This window comes from Mustela erminea, chromosome 7, assembly GCF_009829155.1.
Source record: "Mustela erminea isolate mMusErm1 chromosome 7, mMusErm1.Pri, whole genome shotgun sequence".
NCBI classification, from domain to species: Eukaryota; Metazoa; Chordata; class Mammalia; order Carnivora; family Mustelidae; genus Mustela; species Mustela erminea.
The window spans coordinates 89,224,984-89,243,707 of NC_045620.1; the positions used below are offsets into that span (position 1 = coordinate 89,224,984).

The window sequence follows — 18,724 nt, forward strand, 5'->3', positions numbered from 1 at the left end:
GGAACCTCCCTCCAGGACCTGCCCTGGAAGAAGGTACAGGCAGGGCTTAGGTCTCTGGGGCTGGCAAGAGCTGAAGTCGGTGTCAGTGGGGAGGGTCTGCTCTCCCAGCCCAGCTCTCCTGCCTCAGCTTGTAGCCTCTTCAGGAAGTAGGGAAAGACCGGGACCCTGGCTCCTGGAGCATGCACAGACTGCACGGGATGTGAGACTCCCTTGACGCAGACCTCCACCTGCCCAACGTGCTCAACCTGCTCCCTGTGGTCCTGGAAGGACAGCCTTAATTGTTTTTTTAAAATTATAATTCATATAAACTCCTTTTTTTTTTTTTAAAGATTTTATTTATTTATTTGACAGAGAGAGACACAATGAGAGAGGGAACACAAACAGGGGGAGTGGGAGAGGGAGAAGCAGGCTTCCCACTGAGCAGGGAGCCTGATGCAGGGCTTGATCCCAGGACGCTGGGATCATGACCTGAGCTGAAGGCAGACACCCAATGACTGAACCACCCAGGCGCCCCTAAACTTCCTTCTTTTAAAGCACACAATTCAGTGGTTTTTAGGACATACACAGAGCTGTACAACTATCACCACTGTCTGATTCCAGAACATTTTCATCAGCTCCAGAAGATTCTCTGTACCTGTTGTCACCCCCAGTCATCCTTCCAGCCCTGCGCAGCCCCTAATCTTTCTGTCTTTATGGATCAGATTATTTCAGACACTTCGTATTCAATGGAATCATATAACTCGTGACCTGTTGTTTCTGGCATCTTTCGCCTACTTAGCATGTTTCCAAGGTTCATCCGTATTTTCAAAGGATCAGTATTGTGTTCGTTTTTAAGGCTGATAATACTCTGTGGTACAAATACGCCATCTTCTGTTTCTCCATTCACCGTCTGTGGACATTTGGGTTGTTTCCACCTTGGGGCTACTATGAACAAGGCTGTTACTTGTATGTGAACATTCATATACAGTCATACACAAATTTTTGTGTGGTCAGGTTTTCATTTCTCTTGGGCCAGTGGACTGGCTGGGTCATATGTATCTCTCTGTTTAGCCCTTTGAGGAAGCGCCAGAGTGTTTTCCAAAGAGGCTGCACCATCTTGAGGGGTCCGATTTCTCCACACCCTCAACCACACTGTAGTCCCTCGGACTTCAGCCACATTCACAAGTGGGACCTGGTATCTCGTCGTGGTTTTGATCTGTGTTTCTTCAATGGTGAGGGATGAGCATCTTAGGGACTTCTTGGTCATTTGTGTATCTTCTTTGGAGAAATGCCCATTTAGATCCTTTGCTCGTTTTAAAGTTCTGGTATTTGTATTTTTATTGTTGAGCTGTAAGAGCTCTTTGTAGATTCCTGATACTAGCCTGGTTCTTTTCAAATGGATAAGAAGAGATAACTATAGTTGCTCATAGCCAAAAGAGAAGTGATTGCCTGACTCTTTTTATTCCTGAAACCTGTGAGGACAACACGTGAATCAGCCCCAGCCCAGTGGCTAGGAAAAGACGGCCACTCATACGAGGGGACACCTGGCAGCCCAGGACACACTGTGCCAGTGTGTCCGCCATCAGTCCATAGGGGCAGAGACAACAGTGCTGTCCATGGGACCTAAACAGCCGTAGTAGTGATTACATTTTATTGAGTTGTTACAGGTCCCGGGCACCAGCTAATGACTTCACGTAGCTCACTTTCTCCCCACAGACGCCCTCTGAAGTATTATTATTACCCCCATTTGAAAGACGAAGAAAGTAATGCTCAGAGATGTGAAGTAACTTCACAAGGTCACACAGCTTCTAAGCCTCAGAGCTTCAGTTCTAACCCTGGTCTTTAACTCTGAAGTCAGTGCTCTACCCATCCAGGTGTACTGCCTTCCAAACAGAACCCGAATGTCCCACCTCCAGCCATTCAAGTTCACCTAATAGTGCCTGGTCACAAAAGGGGAGACAGAAGCTTGAGACTGGGTCAAGGAGGGATGGGGGGAGACAGGGACTTCACCTCTGGTCTCACCGCTGCTGTGGGCTGCTCTCCCCTCCTGCCAGTTCGCACAGTACGCTGAGATCGTCAACTTCACCCTCCCCGATGGCACTCAGAGAAGCGGGCAGGTGCTTGAGGTGTCTGGGACCAAGGCAATTGTTCAGGTAAGTGGTGTCAGGGCGATGTTGCCCAGCTGAATAAATGAACGGACCCACAAAGTGTCGGACTATCTTAATAGGCTCCAAAGGCAGGAAAGTCCTATTTTCCCAAGAGCGTCTTGCCCAGAGCTGGGCACAGAGGGAGCCTAGAATGGAAGGCCCCATTCTCCCCATCAAGACCCTTATTAGAGTAACTAACCTCTTGTCCCATAGGTGTTTGAAGGAACCTCTGGCATCGATGCCCAGAAGACCACCTGTGAATTCACAGGGGACATCCTACGGACTCCCGTGTCAGAAGACATGCTGGGTGAGGATGGGGGCAGGGGAGATGGGGTGGGTTCTCCTCTGTCCTCCCGGCCCAGCTTCCCTGACCGCACACTTAGCACACTTTGTTGTCCTTTCCTCTTTGTCTGTCTGCCTCCCTGTGAGTTCTTTGAGGTCAGAGGTGTGACTTTTCTCTCTGATCCCCCAACTCTAGTTCAGGACCAGTCATACAGATGTTCGTGAATGAGGAAGGCAGGTTCAGTCAACTAGGGGCACAGTAGGTAGACGTCTATTTGGGTTAGGCTGAAACAGAGCACAGACCCCCCACCCCCAGTTTTCTCCCAAGATCTGCCATACCTGGCCCTCTCCTCTTTCTAGCTCTAAAACCCTCCATTAGAGTAATTTCCTAGGCTAGCGCCTCACGTGTAAAGATTTCTGGGAGAGGAGGGAAGATCCCCAAGGAAACAGTCACTGTAGCCAGCTCTCTGTGGGTAACTGAGGGCTGATGGGAGAGGGACATGAGGGGCCAGTGGGAGGCAGTGGTGGTGTGGAGGGTGAGCAGCAGTGACTGAGACCCAGGGCTGGCCCTGAGCATCCCCCAACTCCCTTCCCCACCCTCAGGTCGCGTCTTCAACGGCTCTGGCAAGCCCATTGACAAGGGGCCAGTGGTGATGGCAGAGGACTTCCTGGATATCAATGGTGAGTCACCAGAGAGAGGCTCTGGACAGCTTTCGGGACCCAGTCCCCAATCACCTTCCTCACTCCCCGCCATCGCCTCTGCCGCCTTGCCCTCGGAAGTTCTGCCCCAGACACAGGCCAGAGGCGATGGGCCAGGGCTCACGCGCAAGCTGGTTAGACCGCCAGGCAGATCAGGTGTGCAGTGAGAATTGCAGAGGCCTCTTTGTCCCCAAATCTGCCAGAGAGCCTGAAATAGTGCCCTTTGTGTCCCATTCCTTTCAGTGCCATCATCAGGTGCAAAGTTCCATGGGTGCCCCAAGACCCTCACTCTCCTTCCTTCCAGTGCTCTGTCCCCGCCCCTCAGAGGCCCCTGGGCTGGCTTGCAGAAGGAGACACAGCCCCAAGGCCATCCCGAGTCCTCCACTCCTGTCCGTTCTAAGGATGAGATGGAGGCCCCACAGTGGTCCGCGGCTGGCCCCCAACCACTCAGCAAATCAGAGGCAGAGCCCAGAACACACATCTTCTCAGGGAGGAGCTCTCCAGGCCACCCTCCATTCCTTCGAAGGCACACATGACCCCTGCTTAGCCTTGGGGGCCTTGGCCTGAGTGCCCCCCTGCCTGCTGCTTCTAATAGGCCAGGTGGCACTGTCCAAGGGGGCAGTAGGCCGTGGCTATTGAGATACAAACTAATTCAAGTGCAATACACTTGCATTTCAAAACCGCCTTTCACATGCTCACTAGTCAGGTGTGACCAGGGCTACTGGACCTGGCAGTGTAGTTAGAACACATACTCAATATCACAGAAAATTCTGTTCAGTAGTGCTGCTCTGGAGTCTGGGGCAGCGTTGGGGGCTGGCAGGGATGGACTTGAACCCTCAAGCGTGGGTCCATGATCGCCTTCTCCCAGGCCAGCCCATCAACCCCCATGACCGCATCTACCCCGAGGAGATGATTCAGACGGGCATCTCTCCCATTGACGTCATGAACAGCATTGCCCGTGGTCAGAAGATCCCCATCTTCTCAGCAGCCGGGCTCCCCCACAATGAGGTGAGACCTGCGGGGTCCTGCACATGTGACCAAGAGGAAGACACAGGGCAGAGGTCAGGACTGGTGGCCAGTGAGGAGGGTCTTCTGAGGCAAACAGGCAGGGACCAGCCATGCGGGGGTCATCACCGTCCAGACTGGTAGCTGTCCTCTGGTAGCTGATGGACTCAGGGCTGCAGAAGACCTCCTCAGGGGCCCCAAGGGGGTCTTCAAGCCTCCACCATGAGGAAGGCTATAGGACCTGGGGGAACCCTTTCATCTTTCTGGCCTTGGATCCCTCTCATCAAAGGCCTTTGCAGGAGGAAGGACTGGAAATTGCTCCAGCCATCATCCTCCGTGGTGGTCAGTGGGCTGGGCTCCTGGCTTTGGCTCTGACACCCTTCCTTCCAATCCACCCCACCCCAGATTGCTGCCCAGATCTGCCGCCAGGCTGGGCTGGTGAAGAAGTCCAAGGCTGTGCTGGATTATCATGACGACAACTTTGCCATTGTCTTTGCGGCCATGGGGGTAAGAGAAGCAGGGCAGACTGGCAAGTTCTGGAAGCTGTGAGCAGGCAGTCTTGTCTTTTCAGACCCTGGCTCTGCCTGATATGATAAAGGAGGCATAATCCTTCTCCCTGAGGAGCTACTGGTGTCCAGGCCTATCTGGTGGGAGAAGCAAGAACATGACTGTAGGGCGTGGTTCACTGACGAGGACAGTGTGTCCATCAGTGCATTCCAGAGGATGTGGCAGCTATCAGATGAGCCCAGGGTGGCCTAGAGAAGGAAGAAGCCAGGGAATTTGGGAAGACCGTTTCAGGGAGGGGATACCATGGGGCCCTCAGAGGGCCCAAGAAGGGGTTTAGCAGGGAAGCAGCTGGCTGAGTGAGGGGTTGGGATGGCACTGAGCAGAGCTCAACCTGAAGAAATCTGAACTTCTCTTTGGGGACCTGGGGAGAGCAAACCCAGCCCTTGCCTTTTCAAGTTCTAGGTCATCCCAAGGACTGTTAGTCAATAGGCTTTACTGAGAAGAGATGGGAGGGGCCAGGGCCCCTGCCCTTAGGCTGCAGAGACAACCCCCAACTCCAACCATCCCTGCTGTGTGTCCAGGTGAACATGGAGACAGCCAGGTTCTTCAAGTCTGACTTCGAGCAGAACGGCTCCATGGGGAATGTCTGCCTCTTCCTGAACTTGGCCAACGACCCCACGTGAGCCATCCCCTGGTACCCAGACTGTCTGCAGGCAGCGGGCCCTATCCCCTCTCAACACCCACAGTACCAGAGCTCAGGCGTATCCCAGAACCATGGGCCAGAGCTGGGAAAACAACCCCTTGTTGTGCAGATGGGGAAAATGAGGCTCGGGAAGGGGTAGGGCTAGCCCATGGACAGACAGAGGGAACCGGCTCACAGCCCCGCCTGCCACCTGCAGCCCATCTGTTCTTCCCATAATCTGCGTCCAGCCACTGTCCCCAGTCAGGCCTCCTTATCCTTGAGTCACTTCCACAAAGTCACCACTAAGGAGAGATTTCCTTAAACCACGTACTGACAAAAACTGCTGTTGTCTTTTAAAAATTGTCTTACTTGAGTAGAGTTGACATACAATATTACATTAATTTCAGGTGTACGACATAGCGGTCCAGTTTCTCTGTGGCTTAATGCTGTGCTTGCCACAGGTGTACCTACTGTCAGTCCCCATACAGCACTATGACAATAGCATTGGCCCTGTTCCCTCCGCGGTGCCCTTCTCCGGAACTGGACGCCTGTGACTCCTGCTCCCCTTCACCCGTTCTGCCCATATCCCCAGCCCTTCTCTCTGGCAACCATCAGTTTATTCTCTGTATGTATAGGTCTCATTCTGCTTTTTGTTGGTTTAGTCCTTTGGAAAACTGCTACTTTTAAAGTTTAGGAAATGTGAGTTTAAATGTGTGGGTCAGGTGAATGAAGAAAAAAAAATTCTGACAAAACCATCCCGGGTACTGATGGTGCTCCAAAAACGATTCTGGAGGCCAGGAGGACATCGCCAGAGAAAAGACCCATGGAACAGAGTTTGAGGATGGAGAGAGCCTGGAGGCAGAGGGTGGGAGTCAGGAGAGCTCAGAGTGCAAGGGGGCTACCAGGCGGACAGGGCAAGCCTATGGAATGTGCACACCAGGCATGCTCTAGAGTAGGGAGAGGAACCTTATGGAAAGAATCAACAGAGTGCCCCAGCTGAGCCAGTGTGGGGGTGGGGGGTAGGAGGAGGAGGCTGGGGAAGACAGAGCGACAGCAGGAGCCCTGCCCCTGCCTCATTCTGAGAGGCCAGAGCCCCCTCACCTTCGGGCCCACAGGGACAGGGTGCTGTCATTCTCCATCAGCCCCCTGGCCCTGCCTGGCCCACTCCAACCCAACTCCCTGCCTGTTCCAGGCTCCCTACCCTTTCCTCCCTTGGACAGCAGGAGGGAGGAACGTTGGACGTGATGAACTGCCTGCCCCAGGAACCACAGCCCTGACATGGGGCTCATCCCACCGGCTCCCCTGATGCTGTGCACAGCTGACTGTCCACTAAGCACTTGGGGATAAATGGAGCACAGGCCTAGGCCTCTGGGCTCTCTGAATATGGGGTGTCCCTCCTCCAGGATCGAGCGGATCGTCACCCCACGCCTGGCACTGACCACTGCTGAGTTCCTTGCCTACCAGTGTGAGAAGCACGTGCTGGTCATCCTGACTGACATGAGTTCCTATGCAGAGGCCTTGCGGGAGGTGAGGCAGCCTGGGAAGAGTGTCAGGGTCATGCCTGCCTCTCCCTGGTCCCTCTACCCCGAAACTCATCCATCCAAGCCTGCTGCCACTCACTTCGTTTCTCAGACGCTGAACCTCCCACTCAGCCTCTTGCCACCTCTCTTAACCCAGTGACACTGATGTTGCAGGTCTCAGCTGCCAGAGAGGAGGTGCCGGGGCGCCGGGGCTTCCCGGGGTACATGTACACAGACCTGGCCACCATCTATGAGCGGGCCGGCCGCGTGGAGGGCCGGGGAGGGTCCATCACTCAGATCCCCATCCTCACCATGCCCAACGACGGTGAGTCTCTTGGCTGCCCACTGCCCTCTACAGCCCCCTGCCCTCCCTTCTCACTGGGATGCTTAAAGGGCCCGTGGTTTTCTGTATAGATGTGCAGTAGCTCTGTTTCTCCATCAAGGGATTCTCTGTCTTCTTCTTACCTCCACATACCCCATCATTCTCATGAGAGAAACAGAGCCCAGGTGTCGCTGAGCTGGTGGAGACGTGCGTCCCGTCTACACTGACACCACTGCATTTCCTTGCAGATATCACCCACCCAATCCCAGACCTGACAGGCTTCATCACGGAGGGACAGATCTACGTGGACAGACAGCTTCATAACAGACAAGTATTGTCCCCTCCCTACGACTTATTGCTCTGCTCACACCCCCGGAGACACTGATGGACAGATGTCACAGTACTTACAGAGCTTCAGTTCTCTGTCACTTAGGAGGGGGTGGGCAAGGCTACCTCCAAAGAGGAGAAGAGACCACCCAGGAAGACTGTGTGGTCACAGACACAAGACAGGTCTGGCTAGAATCCAGACCACCTGCCTGTGGGAACCTTGAGAAAATTATCTCATCCTTCTGATGCTAGGTTTCCTCATGTATAAAAGAGAAATAATAGTACTGATTACTCAATGGAGTGCATTGCGGAGGATACAATCAGTTGGCATATAGAAAGCCTCCAGTAGATAGTAGATACTCAATAAATGCTGCTTCTCTTTGCTTTCCAGCGATTTGCTCAGTGAACAAAACAGTGGGTAACTGACACTGTGCTCTAGCCCCGCCCACAGGCGGACCCTGTGAATAATGTGCCAGCAGGTTACAAAATGTGCCTGTTCCATCTGAGGTTAAAGGCAGCCCCTGTGACTTTTCCCTCTTTGCTTAGTAGGTTCCTTCTTTACAGTTATTAACTATTAAGCTTCAACCTGGTTTTTATCCAAATAATAAAAGGTTTTAAAATAGTGACTTCCGGGACGCCTGGGTGGCTCAGTTGGTTAAGCAGCTGCCTTCGGCTCAGGTCATGATCCCAGCGTTCTGGGATCGAGTCCCACATCGGGATCCTTGCTCCGCAGGGAGCCTGCTTCTCCCTCTGACTCTGCCTTCCACTCTGTCTGCCTGTGCTCACTCTCGCTCGCTCTCTCTCTGACAAATAAATAAATAAAATCTTAAAAAAAAAATAGTGACTTCCATTGCCTAATGTCACATCCTGTCCCCCCTCCACCCGCCTGTCTAGGAGCACACCTTAGACACCTGCATGCCCAAGCTCTAGAACTGTGGGCGACAGAGGAGGGTGGCGTGACTGACCCCCTGTCTGTGGGACGAGTGAGCAGCAGTCTCTTGAGTGCCCCAGGGGGAGGAGAGACAAGTAGGGGTAGAAAGGAAAGGAAACTCTGGACCCTGCCTTCTGCCACTCCCTTCTTCTGCTTCCCCAGATCTACCCTCCCATCAATGTGCTCCCATCCCTGTCGCGGCTGATGAAGTCTGCCATCGGGGAGGGCATGACGAGAAAGGACCATGGAGATGTCTCCAACCAATTGGTAAGCATGAGAAAGCCCAGGGACTGGAGGGTAAGCTAGTTTCAGAAGCCAGAGGCTTGAGCCCTTCCTAGACCACGAGCTGTTCTCCAGCAAAATCCCTCCCCTTTTGGAGTCCCCACTCAGCCAAACTGGGGGCCAATGGGCTCCCGTGATACGCCTGCGGTGACGGCTGGACCGTTCTCCCCTTCACCCAGTATGCTTGCTATGCCATCGGGAAGGACGTGCAAGCCATGAAGGCAGTGGTGGGAGAGGAGGCGCTCACTTCGGAGGACCTGCTCTATCTGGAATTCCTGCAGAAGTTCGAGAAGAACTTCATCAACCAGGGTGAGGCGCGCTCGGGGCGTGCAGGCAGTAACCCCCTTACCCGGCCACATACACGCGCGCGCACCCCTAACCCTCTTGCTCTGATCCTAGGCCCCTACGAGAACCGCTCCGTGTTCGAGTCCTTGGATCTGGGCTGGAAGCTGTTGCGCATCTTCCCGAAGGAGATGCTGAAACGCATCCCGCAGAGCGTGCTCGAGGAGTTCTACTCCCGGGAGGGGGCGCCGCAAGACCCCGCTTCTGACACAGCGCTCTAGCCCCGCCCACAGGCGGACCCCGGCGCTCTGTCCCGGGAGCCCCTGCTCTACGCCAGTTCTGCACCCGCCTCAGTGTCTGCCAAGGTCCACCACACCTGAACCAACCGCTTGAGTGCCCACTGTCAGCCCCCCGCCGGCTCGGGGCGGGAGGCGGGCTCCCATGCTTCATCCCTCCCCCTGGATTCCCTGCACTGGGAAAGAACAAAAGGTTATTACGCCTGTATTAAGCTTGGGATAATCACCTGGAGAACTTTACAGAATACCAAGGCCCAGGCTCCAAACCAGATCAGTTGATCTGAATCTAGAGGCATAAGTCCTCTGCATTGGTATTCCGCACCCCCACCCCAACCCCGGCCCCAGGTACAGCTGGAGTTGCAACCAGTAGTATAGACACTGCAAGATAACCCAGGTGTAGATAATGAGGGCGAACTTGAAGAGGTCCTGAGACACTCTCTAACCCTGACATATAGATGCAGTTTTGTTGTCATTCTTAGGACCCTAATACCTCAGAAGCAACAGCCCACAGAATCCCCCAACGGCCAGGAAATCCTCAAGCTTTGTCCCTGCAAAGCATTGTCACTTAATTTGAAGCCAGGTGTTAAGGCCCCTCTTGGGGCAGATGCCCAGTAGAATTTGCTAGTTTTTAAAATGCTCAGGAGGGCTGCTGACTCCTTTAGACTGCTGGGGTTGGGAGGTGAGTGGGTTCCCAGAGGAGGTTTTCCCTGGAATGAGGGAGAGCTGCTTTGGGTGAAGAAACTGCATTTTTGTCCCTCCCTGAGTCGCTGTTGTCTTGGGAGACCCTCCCCCCTCCTTAGATTTCTCTGGGGGGAAATAATCAGGAATGATGGGGTCCAGAGGGGAGTAGGTAGTTAGAAGTGGGTGGTATGATCAGGGATACCTAGAGTTGACCCCTGGGTCCTCAGTAAACCTCTGATAAGCTTGGGGTCATTCCCCCTGAGAAGACCCAACACTGAATCAAGCCACATGATTGCTTGGCTACCAATATACCATAAAAACTTAAAAGGCAAACTGAGGAAAACACTGACAACAAACACTACCATGTTAATAAGTTTTACAAATCCAATAAGAAACACTTTAAGACCCTCACAGAACAATGCAAAGAAACAGATAATTCCCAGAAGAGAAGAACACTGATATTTAATTGTTTAACTTTTTGGTAAGTCATCAAGGAGTCAAATTAGAACATTTCCACTACCAAATTATTAGCAAATGTTTTTTTAAAATCACAGTATTCAGCACTGGTGATGAGGTTTTCAAGTAGTTCCTCTTTTAATAATAGAAAATTCTAGATGGCTGGCCTGGTCTCCCTGCTCCCCTGGCTTCCCTCCCTGTGAAGTAGGTAGTAGTAGTCGCATTTTGCTGATGCAGAATCTGAGACACAGAGGTCAAGTAACTCACCCGAAGTCCCATGGCCCATGTGCAGGGCACCTGCTTCACTGCAGGGAAAAGTGTAAATGAGCATAAAACTTTGCCGGTGGGTAGTTTGGAAACACTAACAGTTAAAAATGTTCATTCCCTTTCACCTAGTAATTCTGCTTCCAGGAAATCCACCCTAAGAACACAACCAAGATGAATCCTTTTTTCCTGCTGCACGTGTGAAATGATAGCACGGCCATTGTGACGCTGGCCTGCAGCGGCGTCATAATGTCGTTTAGTATATGGCATGACAGTGGATGCTAGTTCTTAATAATTAACGCTAAACGAAAAGTACAAACAAAAAGTCTGTACGATATGTATGTACACATTGCCACAGACCGTGATTTCTGTGGGTGGTGGGACTGTGATTTTTAATTTCCTCATCGTCCTTTTTCTCTGTTTTGACAATCAGCACTTATTAATTTAGAATTAGAAACAACCCCCAAGTGTCTTCTGATTTATGTGTGTGGTCGATGCTGTTTCCACGACGAGTGGGCCCGGGCTCCCCGGGGAGCGGAGCGGGGCGGGTGAGCGGCGGCAGGATCTCCTGGAGGCGCAGGGCGGGCCCCTGGAGACGCGGGCAGCTGGTTCCGGGGACCGGGCAGCCGCTCGGGAGCCCGCCTGGCCGCAGCATGCATTCGAGCCTCGGCGGGTGGGCGGCGCGGGCGGGCCGGCAGGGCGCGCTGAGGGTGGGGGAGCAGTCCCCGCGCCCAAGTGTCGCCATGCTGCCGGGGGAGAAAGTCTACAGGGTCAGCTGGAGTGGCCCGGAGTCCCAGTCGCCCAGGTGGGCCGGGGATGAGGGGGCCGGGCTGCGGGGACTCTTTGGAGGGGCAGGGTCCCCAGCGGGCGGAAGCCCTCGGGCGGCGCGAGGAGCCGGGCAAACGGGGTGGGGGTCCGGGTTCGCCTCCCGAGGGGTGCTCGACGATGGTGGCTTCCTCCTTGCGCGGCCGACCAGCGAGCCCCGTTCCGGTCTCGGTGCTCAGGGACAGAAGTGCCTCGGTGCTCAGGGACAGCCCTCACCCACAAGGACGCCCCTCCGCAGGGCCGCTGGCCCAGACCCAGACTCCCTTTTCTCGCTCACCAGCCCTCTCCCAACCCACACTAACCCTGACGAGGGGAACCAGAGTGCAGCTGGGAACTACTACGAGCTGTTCGCGGCCGCACTGGGCAACTTGGAATGGTTGCGCTTCTGTCTGAGCCAGGGCCGTGACAAAATTCCGGCAGATGACAAGGTAAGGCCTTGGAGCTTGGGGGCAAGAAATGAAGTCCTCTGTACCACAGAAAGTTCCTCACATAGTGGTTCCCTGGCAAAGAGCTGCCTGTGGAGCACCCACAGATACCCTTTTCTGTGCAGTCACCTTCTGATGGCAGAAATTGCTCTGTAGGTTAGGTTGTGACCCTGGGGCCTCAGTCCTGCTCAGCCTCCTCCTACCCTCCTCCCGCTCCCACAGGGCTTCACCGCCATCCACTTTGCAGCCCAGAGTGGCAAGCTCACGTGCCTGCAGGCCTTAGTAGAGGAGTATAAGTTTCCCGTGGACCTGCCCACCAAGAATGGCCAGACACCGCTGCACCTGGTCATCAAGGGGGACAACAAGAGCATGACCCTTTCCTGCATTCACTATCTACTTGAGCAAGGGGCGGCCCTCAACACGTGAGTCCAGCCTGTGTCCAGAAAGTGTCCTGGAGCCTGGGCAGATAGGAATCCCCTCTTCCCCCACCAGGTCGGCAGATCCACGCAGGCCAGGCTTCGAGGTGACAAGGATCTGGTCCCCCATAAAGCAGTCAGCGAGCCCTCACGGTGTGATAAGGAGATCAGGCTCTAGGAGGGGAAAGACCCAGTTCACATCTCAGCTTTGCCATCTGCTAGCAAACAGCAAGACCTGGGGGAGGTCACTTGGCCCTTAGCCTCAGTGCTCTGGCTCCCAAGCCTGTCAGCTTAGGGGAGTCCCACGTGGAGCTTCAGAAAGAGCAGTGCCTGTGTGTCAATCAAAGGCCAACATTGGTGTGGAGTGCCGTCTGGGCTTTGGAAGGCCTAAAACCCAGGGGTTTCTAATTGGCAGCATAGTTTGGGAACTATTTCCTGAGCGTCCTCAACTGCAATGTGGGAGGATGACATGAGACTGTTGTGGCTAACAGAGGAAATGCACGAAAGTGCCCGAACGGCCTATGGGAGACTGCGCTCACTCACATTTACAGAGCGCTGTGTGCTCAGTGCCATGCCCAAGTTGAATATAGCAGTGAAGACACGCAAATGGCCCCAGCCCTCACGCAGCTGGGGTACTAGTGCAGCAGCACAGTGAGGTAGCACACTAATAAATGAACAAAGCCACAGTGTAAGTAGTTACAAAGGAAATAAACAGGGTGACGAGCTGATGAGTGCGAGGGGTAGGGTAGAGAATCTATTTTGGAAAGGGAAGTCACATCTAAGGAAATAACATTTAAATTTTTTTTAAAGATTTTATTTACTTATTTGACACAGATCACAAGTAGGCAGAGAGGCAGGCAGAGAGAGATGGGGGAGAAGCAGCTCCCTGCTGAGAGAGAGCAGAGAGCCCAATGTAGGACTCGATCCCAGGACCCTGAGATCATGACCTGAGCCGAAGACAGAGGCTTAACCCACTGAGCCACCCAGGCACCCAGGAAATAACATTTAAATAGCAACCTGAAAACTGAGAGCAAGCCAGCCATGCGAAGAGCCAGGGAAAAGTGTCCCAGGTAGAGGGAAAATCATGTACAAAGATCACATGCTGGGAAAGAGTGGGGCAAGGTCAGAAGATGAGGGTGAGGAGGAAGCAGGGCCTAGGTCATGCAGGCCTCGTGTGCCATGGCCAGACGGGGGAGGGGGCAGGAGGGCTGGCTGACTTGAGAGCCAGTAAGGTTAGTAGCCTCAGCTCCAGCCAACCCAGCTCCCCTTCCAGGCGATCTTAACTCTTTTTATATCCATATAATCAAGCTCCCACCATTCATTTAGTCCATACCCTCCTTCTACAGTTGAGGAAATTGAAGCTCAGGGAAGAAGGGACATGTCAGAGTCACCCAGTAGGCTAGTGGCAGAGCAGGCCCAGAAGCTGGCCTGCCCACCTCTCTAATGGGCAGATGGCCTTTGTCCTTCCTTTCTGCCCTCTTCCTGGCCGGTGGGGCCGTCTACAGGCAGACATGCAGTGGCTGCACACCCCTCCACCTGGCAGCCTGCAAGGGCCTGCTAAGCTGTGTGAAGGTGCTGGTGCAGAATGGTGCCAATGTCCATGCCCGGGACGCCCTGGGCTGCAAGCCCATCGACTACTGCAAAATATGGAACCACCGCGACTGTGCCCGGTGAGGGTGTGGGAGGCACCCTTGGCCTGCTGCCCCTTCCCTCCTTCCCAGCCCTTTCCCTGGGGCCCTCACCTAAGGCTGAGCCTTTACCAGGCGGGGCTGGGCTGGGAGCTAAGTCTGCAGCGGAGACCACTGCCCAGGTTATTATTCCCAGGGCTGTCCAGAGGGCCTCACCCCTTTGGGTTTAGCACTGCCCTGCCTTGCCCAGAGGCCTTGGGTCTTCTGCAGGGGGTGGTGATCACACTGTCAGACACCTTCCTCTCTCACCTAGAAGGAGAGAAGTTAGTCAGACGGGCCTTGGGCATGGGGAAGGCTCCTCTGGTGGCTCCTCCCACCCTCATCCAGACCCTGAGCATTGGCCCGTGTTCCCAGCCCGGGGTGAATCTCAGTCCCTGGGGGATAACGTACCCTGCCCTCCCAACCTTGGCATCAGGTATTTGAAGGATGCCATGTGGAAACGGGACAAGAAGGACTTTGCTCGTGAGATGGGGAAACTGAAGAGGCTCAAAGACCAGCTGGCCTTCATGGAACAGGACTACCTGATTGAGTATCAGGTAAGGGGGGAAGGTGGGCAGGGGCGCCGGGCAGCCGCTGCCACCCAAGCAGGCGAGCACAGGAGGCCTGACTCACGTGCCGTTAGAAGAGTGGCTGATAGCAGTCCCGTCCAGGAAAAGCCTCCCTCTCCTCATCCTCTGAAATTCCACCCTCAAAAGCCACTCCTCTAGGTCAAAATTCTTATTTTGTGTTAGAGAGCAAATACAGGTTAAATTAGCAAGAACTACAGCACCCCTCCTAGTGCATTGCCTCCCGGATTAGAGGGAAATCTCTAGCGAGATGCATGCCCTGCCTACATTGGGATTCACACTGTTTAAAAAGATCCACCCTGAGGCGCCTGAGAGGCTCAGCCAAACTGCCTTTGGCGCAGGTCATGATTCCAGAGTCCCAGGATCAAGCTCCGTATTGGGCTCACTGCTCAGTGGAAAGTTTGCTTCTCCCTCTGCCCCTCACCCTGCTTGTGCTCTCTCTAATAAATAAATAAATACATAATCTAAAAAAAAAAAGATCCATCCTTTGGGGCATGTGGCTCACTCAGTGGGTGGAGCATGTGACTCCTGATCTAGGGGTTCAGAGTTCAAGCCCCAAGTTGGGTATAGTGATTACTCAAAATAGTCTTTAATATTATTTATTTATTAATTAATTTATTTATTTGACAGAGAGAGATCACAAGTAGACAGAGAGGCAGGCAGAGAGAGAGAGAGAGAGGGAAGCAGGCTTTCCGCTGAGCAGAGAGCCCAATGCGGGACTCGATCCCAGGACCCTGAGACCATGACACTGAGCCACCCAGGCGCCCTTAAAATAGTCTTAAAAAAAAAAAAATCCATCCCTTCCAACAGACACTGAGCACCTCCTCTTAGCTAGGCACCTGCTGGACCCTGAGGCTACAAGGACAAATGAGATGTGGTCCCTTCACTTAAGGAGCTTAGGGTCTAGAATGGGAGGTGGGTTATATTCCCACAGAGGAGGAAGGGTCCAGGAGGATGACAGAGAGATTAATGCTTAGAAGGATCTTTAAGGGTGGGCAGCAGTTGGCCATATGAAGGGAAGGGCTGACGAGGCAGAAGGAACAGACAGCCCTGTGGAGAGGCACAGAGGTAGAGAGCGTGGTATATGCTGAGAAGTACAAAGTCAATGCAGCTAGGGGAACAGCTGTGAGCTGGAGATTGACAAGCTAGAAATTTGGAAGGGGCTCAGATCTATGACAAGCCCTTGGCTGGCGAAGAATGGGGGAGTAGCTAAAGGATTTCAAGGAGGTATAATGACATAGGATGCAAGAGCCAGAAAACCCAGAGAGAAGATGCTGGGAATCCTAAGTGGATCCAGAAGTGGGGAGGGCTTCAGGGCTGGCAAAATCCAGTACTCAGCTTGGTTCCAGGTGCATGTCTGTCCAGTTTTCTCAGCCCTGCCCTCTTTTGTCAGTGTTGCCCCGTCCTCATAGCCCCATGGGTCCAGAGGAGGCAAAGCTCATCTGTTCCCATAGCTCTTAACTTTCCCAGAAGCTCCTTACAGATCTCCCCTATCTCTTTGTGGCCTCAGTTGGATCCTGTGTCTATTCTGTTCCAACACCTGGAGCTAAAGGAAAGCCAAGTACTGACTGACCTGGGTCTGGGGCAAGGCTGATGCAATTATGATGATTGGCTTAGTCTAATCAGAGCCTACCTCCAGAGCAGCTGCTGCGTCAATCCCCAAACCACCTGGTGGCTTAGCGACAGTCTGGGGGGTGAGATACTGAAACAAGGGCGTGGACAAGGGGCTGTTCTGTGACCAGCTGAAAGTTCACTTCTAGTGGAGGCAAAAAGAAAGAGGTAGACAGAGCCATGAGCATCTGGCCTGAAGAGCCAGCCAACTATATCCCCCAATATACAAGGTCCACCACTTCCCGAAGCCTATCCAGACTGGCTCCCCCCAGTTCCAGGCCTTCCAAAGCTTTCTGCTTTCTTCCAGGGTCGACGATGTGCCTTTCCTCCCCCATCAAACCAGAGACTCTCTCAGGGCAAGTCATATGTCCACTATCAGACGGGGGACTTTGGAGGTGGAGGCTTGTCTCCCCCATGAGACTTGAGGTTTTCCATAGGGCAGGGACTGGAGACCTCACTTAGGGCAGAGGCCCTGTCAAACTGGCAGTCCCCTGGATGGGAGAGCTTCTACTTGCCCCATCAGCCCAAGGGCTCCCTTCGGGCAGTAGTTCTCTCCCTGTCAGAACAAGGGCAGAACAAAGGCCCATGAGGCAGGAAGTCTCTCTCCTCAGACTTAGGCCTCCTGGGGTGTGGCTGTTTCTGGCCAGTGACACTTGAGGTTTCCAAGGGCTACAGCCACAAGAGCCCCTTCTATGGGAGCAGGGAGGAGGGGCAGCCCTCCATGACTGTCTCTGTCTCGTACCCTCTGATGTTGCAGAAAGAGCACCAAATTCTGAGAGAAGCCGATTGGAAGAAGTGGCTCCATCGCAAGCAGCTGCTCCGAGGCCAGTCCCAGACTCACAATACCAAGCAAGCACCTTATGCCCCCCAGCCAGCGATCACTGTCTCCAGGACCCCCAAGCGCCAGGGGCACCAGAAGAGCTTCTACCCCTCCCCGGAGGCACGCCTGTGGCAGACCTCAGTGCCCAAGCTGCAACCTTCGGGGATACCCACCCCCACCTACATGCAGCCCATGGTCAGGCGGCCCAAGTCATGGAATGTTAGCAACAACCCTGCCAGATCGCCCACCACCCAGATTGGCTTCCCACAGGGCATCCGCCTGGGTGTACATCCGGACCCCAGCCCGGAGCATGACTTCCGCAGCTTCCTCGAGGTGAGGTCTGACCGGTACGGTGGTGTACAGCTGCGCACGGTGGCCGGCAGCCGGGTAGCACCTGTGCCCCAGTTGCCTTTCGAGGTGTTAGTCCAAGAGCTGCATCCTTCAGTGCGGCCACACAGGTTGAAAGTGCCCCAGGGCTTCTGCCCTGTCAGCATGAGCACTGTGCCCCAGAAGCGGCACTTTAGTGACGACAACTTTTGGACCGATACTCTGGCCATGAACCTGCGTGAGACCTTTGATGAAGCCTTCCTGGCCACTGTGCGAGCCCATCAAGGGCTCCCCACTCTGCCCTCCCTCAAGAGCCTCCCATAAACTTATTTTGGTAGAGTCTCAACCTGAGGCAGCCCAGTGAGGGCTGAGGTGTGGTGATTCACGATGGGTTCGGAAGGGAGAGAAGTACCCACAGGCTTCCCACTTCCCGCTCCCAAGCTTAAAGATCGGAGCCCCTTCTCTTTCAACAAAAGCCTAGATCCCAGGTCTCCCTTCTCCATGAAGAAGTTTCTTGGATTCCCCAGGAGGATGAAGCTAGGGCAGAGGGCTCAGAGTGGGCATCAATCTCTATCCTGGGCACTTGCATTGTAAAAGTGACACTTTGGTGTCCCCACTATCTCTCCTCCCCACCAGGAGCAAGGCTTTGAGGATAGGGGAACCACTGGAAAAGTCTGCCTCTTGTTCAGATGAAGTCCTTCAAGGTGTCTGTAGTTCAGGGAGGCATAAGCAGCATACGTTCATTGGGGGAACGAAGGGAGGACCTGTGGCTTGTTTCGGCTATACAAGCACTTGTACTTCTTCCAGGAAGCTGTCCTGGGTCCCCTGTTATGCCCTGGACGCATCACTACAAATCGTTCATTAAACAAACATTTATTGAGTGCTTTCTATGTACCGGGCACCAAGCCAGGCACTGTTGATACAAAAACTGAAGGGCAGTCCCTGCCCTCAAGGAGCTTACAGTCTAGTGGGGAGATAGACCAGTAAGCAGGCAAGTAAGCCTAGAGTGATCCGTGTGGTGTCCTGAAGGGAGAGGGGACAAAGCTTAGAGTAAGGGAGATCTAAGTTGAGAACTGACTGAGAAGGTACCCAGGTGAGCAGAAAGGGGAATCAAAGTGGCATCTCTGAATACAGGAGGTGGGGACACAGGGCGCAAGGTGGCAAGTGATGAGGCCAGAGAGGTGAGTAGGAACCAGACATCACAAGTCTCACAAGCCATGCTAAGGGGTCTGGACTTTAACCTGAGGGCAATAGGGAGCCATGGAAGGTTGTAGGCCAGGAAGTGAGTTGATCATTTTAGATAACTCTGGCTGTGGGACAGAAAAGGAGGCTGTCACAATAATCAGGGTGTAAGCTGATGACCGTGGGTGCAGCTCGAGTCAAG

General features: G+C 53.8%; 2 protein-coding genes across 3 annotated transcripts in view; both read left to right on the forward strand.

The window, feature by feature from the left end:
- The window catches only part of ATP6V1B1 (ATPase H+ transporting V1 subunit B1), a 29,455-nt gene extending 18,333 nt beyond the window's left edge, over nt 1-11,122 (forward strand). Inside the window, exons 3-14 of the mRNA XM_032352399.1 lie at nt 2,034-2,132; nt 2,340-2,433; nt 3,012-3,089; nt 3,976-4,115; nt 4,518-4,619; nt 5,201-5,298; nt 6,705-6,828; nt 6,996-7,146; nt 7,392-7,474; nt 8,564-8,668; nt 8,863-8,992; nt 9,083-11,122. Coding sequence (XP_032208290.1) covers nt 2,034-2,132; nt 2,340-2,433; nt 3,012-3,089; nt 3,976-4,115; nt 4,518-4,619; nt 5,201-5,298; nt 6,705-6,828; nt 6,996-7,146; nt 7,392-7,474; nt 8,564-8,668; nt 8,863-8,992; nt 9,083-9,246 — 1,368 coding nt within the window. The 3' untranslated portion in view covers nt 9,247-11,122. The remainder of the gene's footprint in view (nt 1-2,033; nt 2,133-2,339; nt 2,434-3,011; nt 3,090-3,975; nt 4,116-4,517; nt 4,620-5,200; nt 5,299-6,704; nt 6,829-6,995; nt 7,147-7,391; nt 7,475-8,563; nt 8,669-8,862; nt 8,993-9,082) is intronic.
- An 8-nt stretch (nt 11,123-11,130) lies between these two features.
- ANKRD53 (ankyrin repeat domain 53) lies at nt 11,131-18,115 on the forward strand. 2 transcript variants are annotated; one of them, XM_032352398.1, is made up of 6 exons: nt 11,131-11,467; nt 11,768-11,915; nt 12,135-12,334; nt 13,834-13,998; nt 14,432-14,552; nt 16,951-18,115. In XM_032352398.1, the coding sequence occupies exons 1-6, from the start codon at nt 11,157-11,159 to the stop codon at nt 17,662-17,664; spliced, it is 1,659 nt and encodes a 552-aa protein (XP_032208289.1). In that variant the 5' UTR covers nt 11,131-11,156; the 3' UTR covers nt 17,665-18,115. The 2 variants fall into 2 exon arrangements, with proteins under 2 accessions (XP_032208289.1, XP_032208288.1); XM_032352397.1 differs by having other exon boundaries at nt 11,131-11,915.
- The last annotated feature ends 609 nt before the right edge of the window (nt 18,116-18,724 follow it).

Excerpts from the sequence above, each read along its gene's own strand:
- ANKRD53 (XM_032352397.1), top strand. The coding sequence starts at position 11,157 with ATGCTGTTTCCACGACGAGTGGGCCCGGGCTCCCCGGGGAGCGGAGCG. Across the intron at positions 12,335-13,833 it reads CAAGGGGCGGCCCTCAACAC|GCAGACATGCAGTGGCTGCA; the intron begins GTGAGTCCAGCC and ends GGCCGTCTACAG. Across the intron at positions 13,999-14,431 it reads AACCACCGCGACTGTGCCCG|GTATTTGAAGGATGCCATGT; the intron begins GTGAGGGTGTGG and ends CCTTGGCATCAG.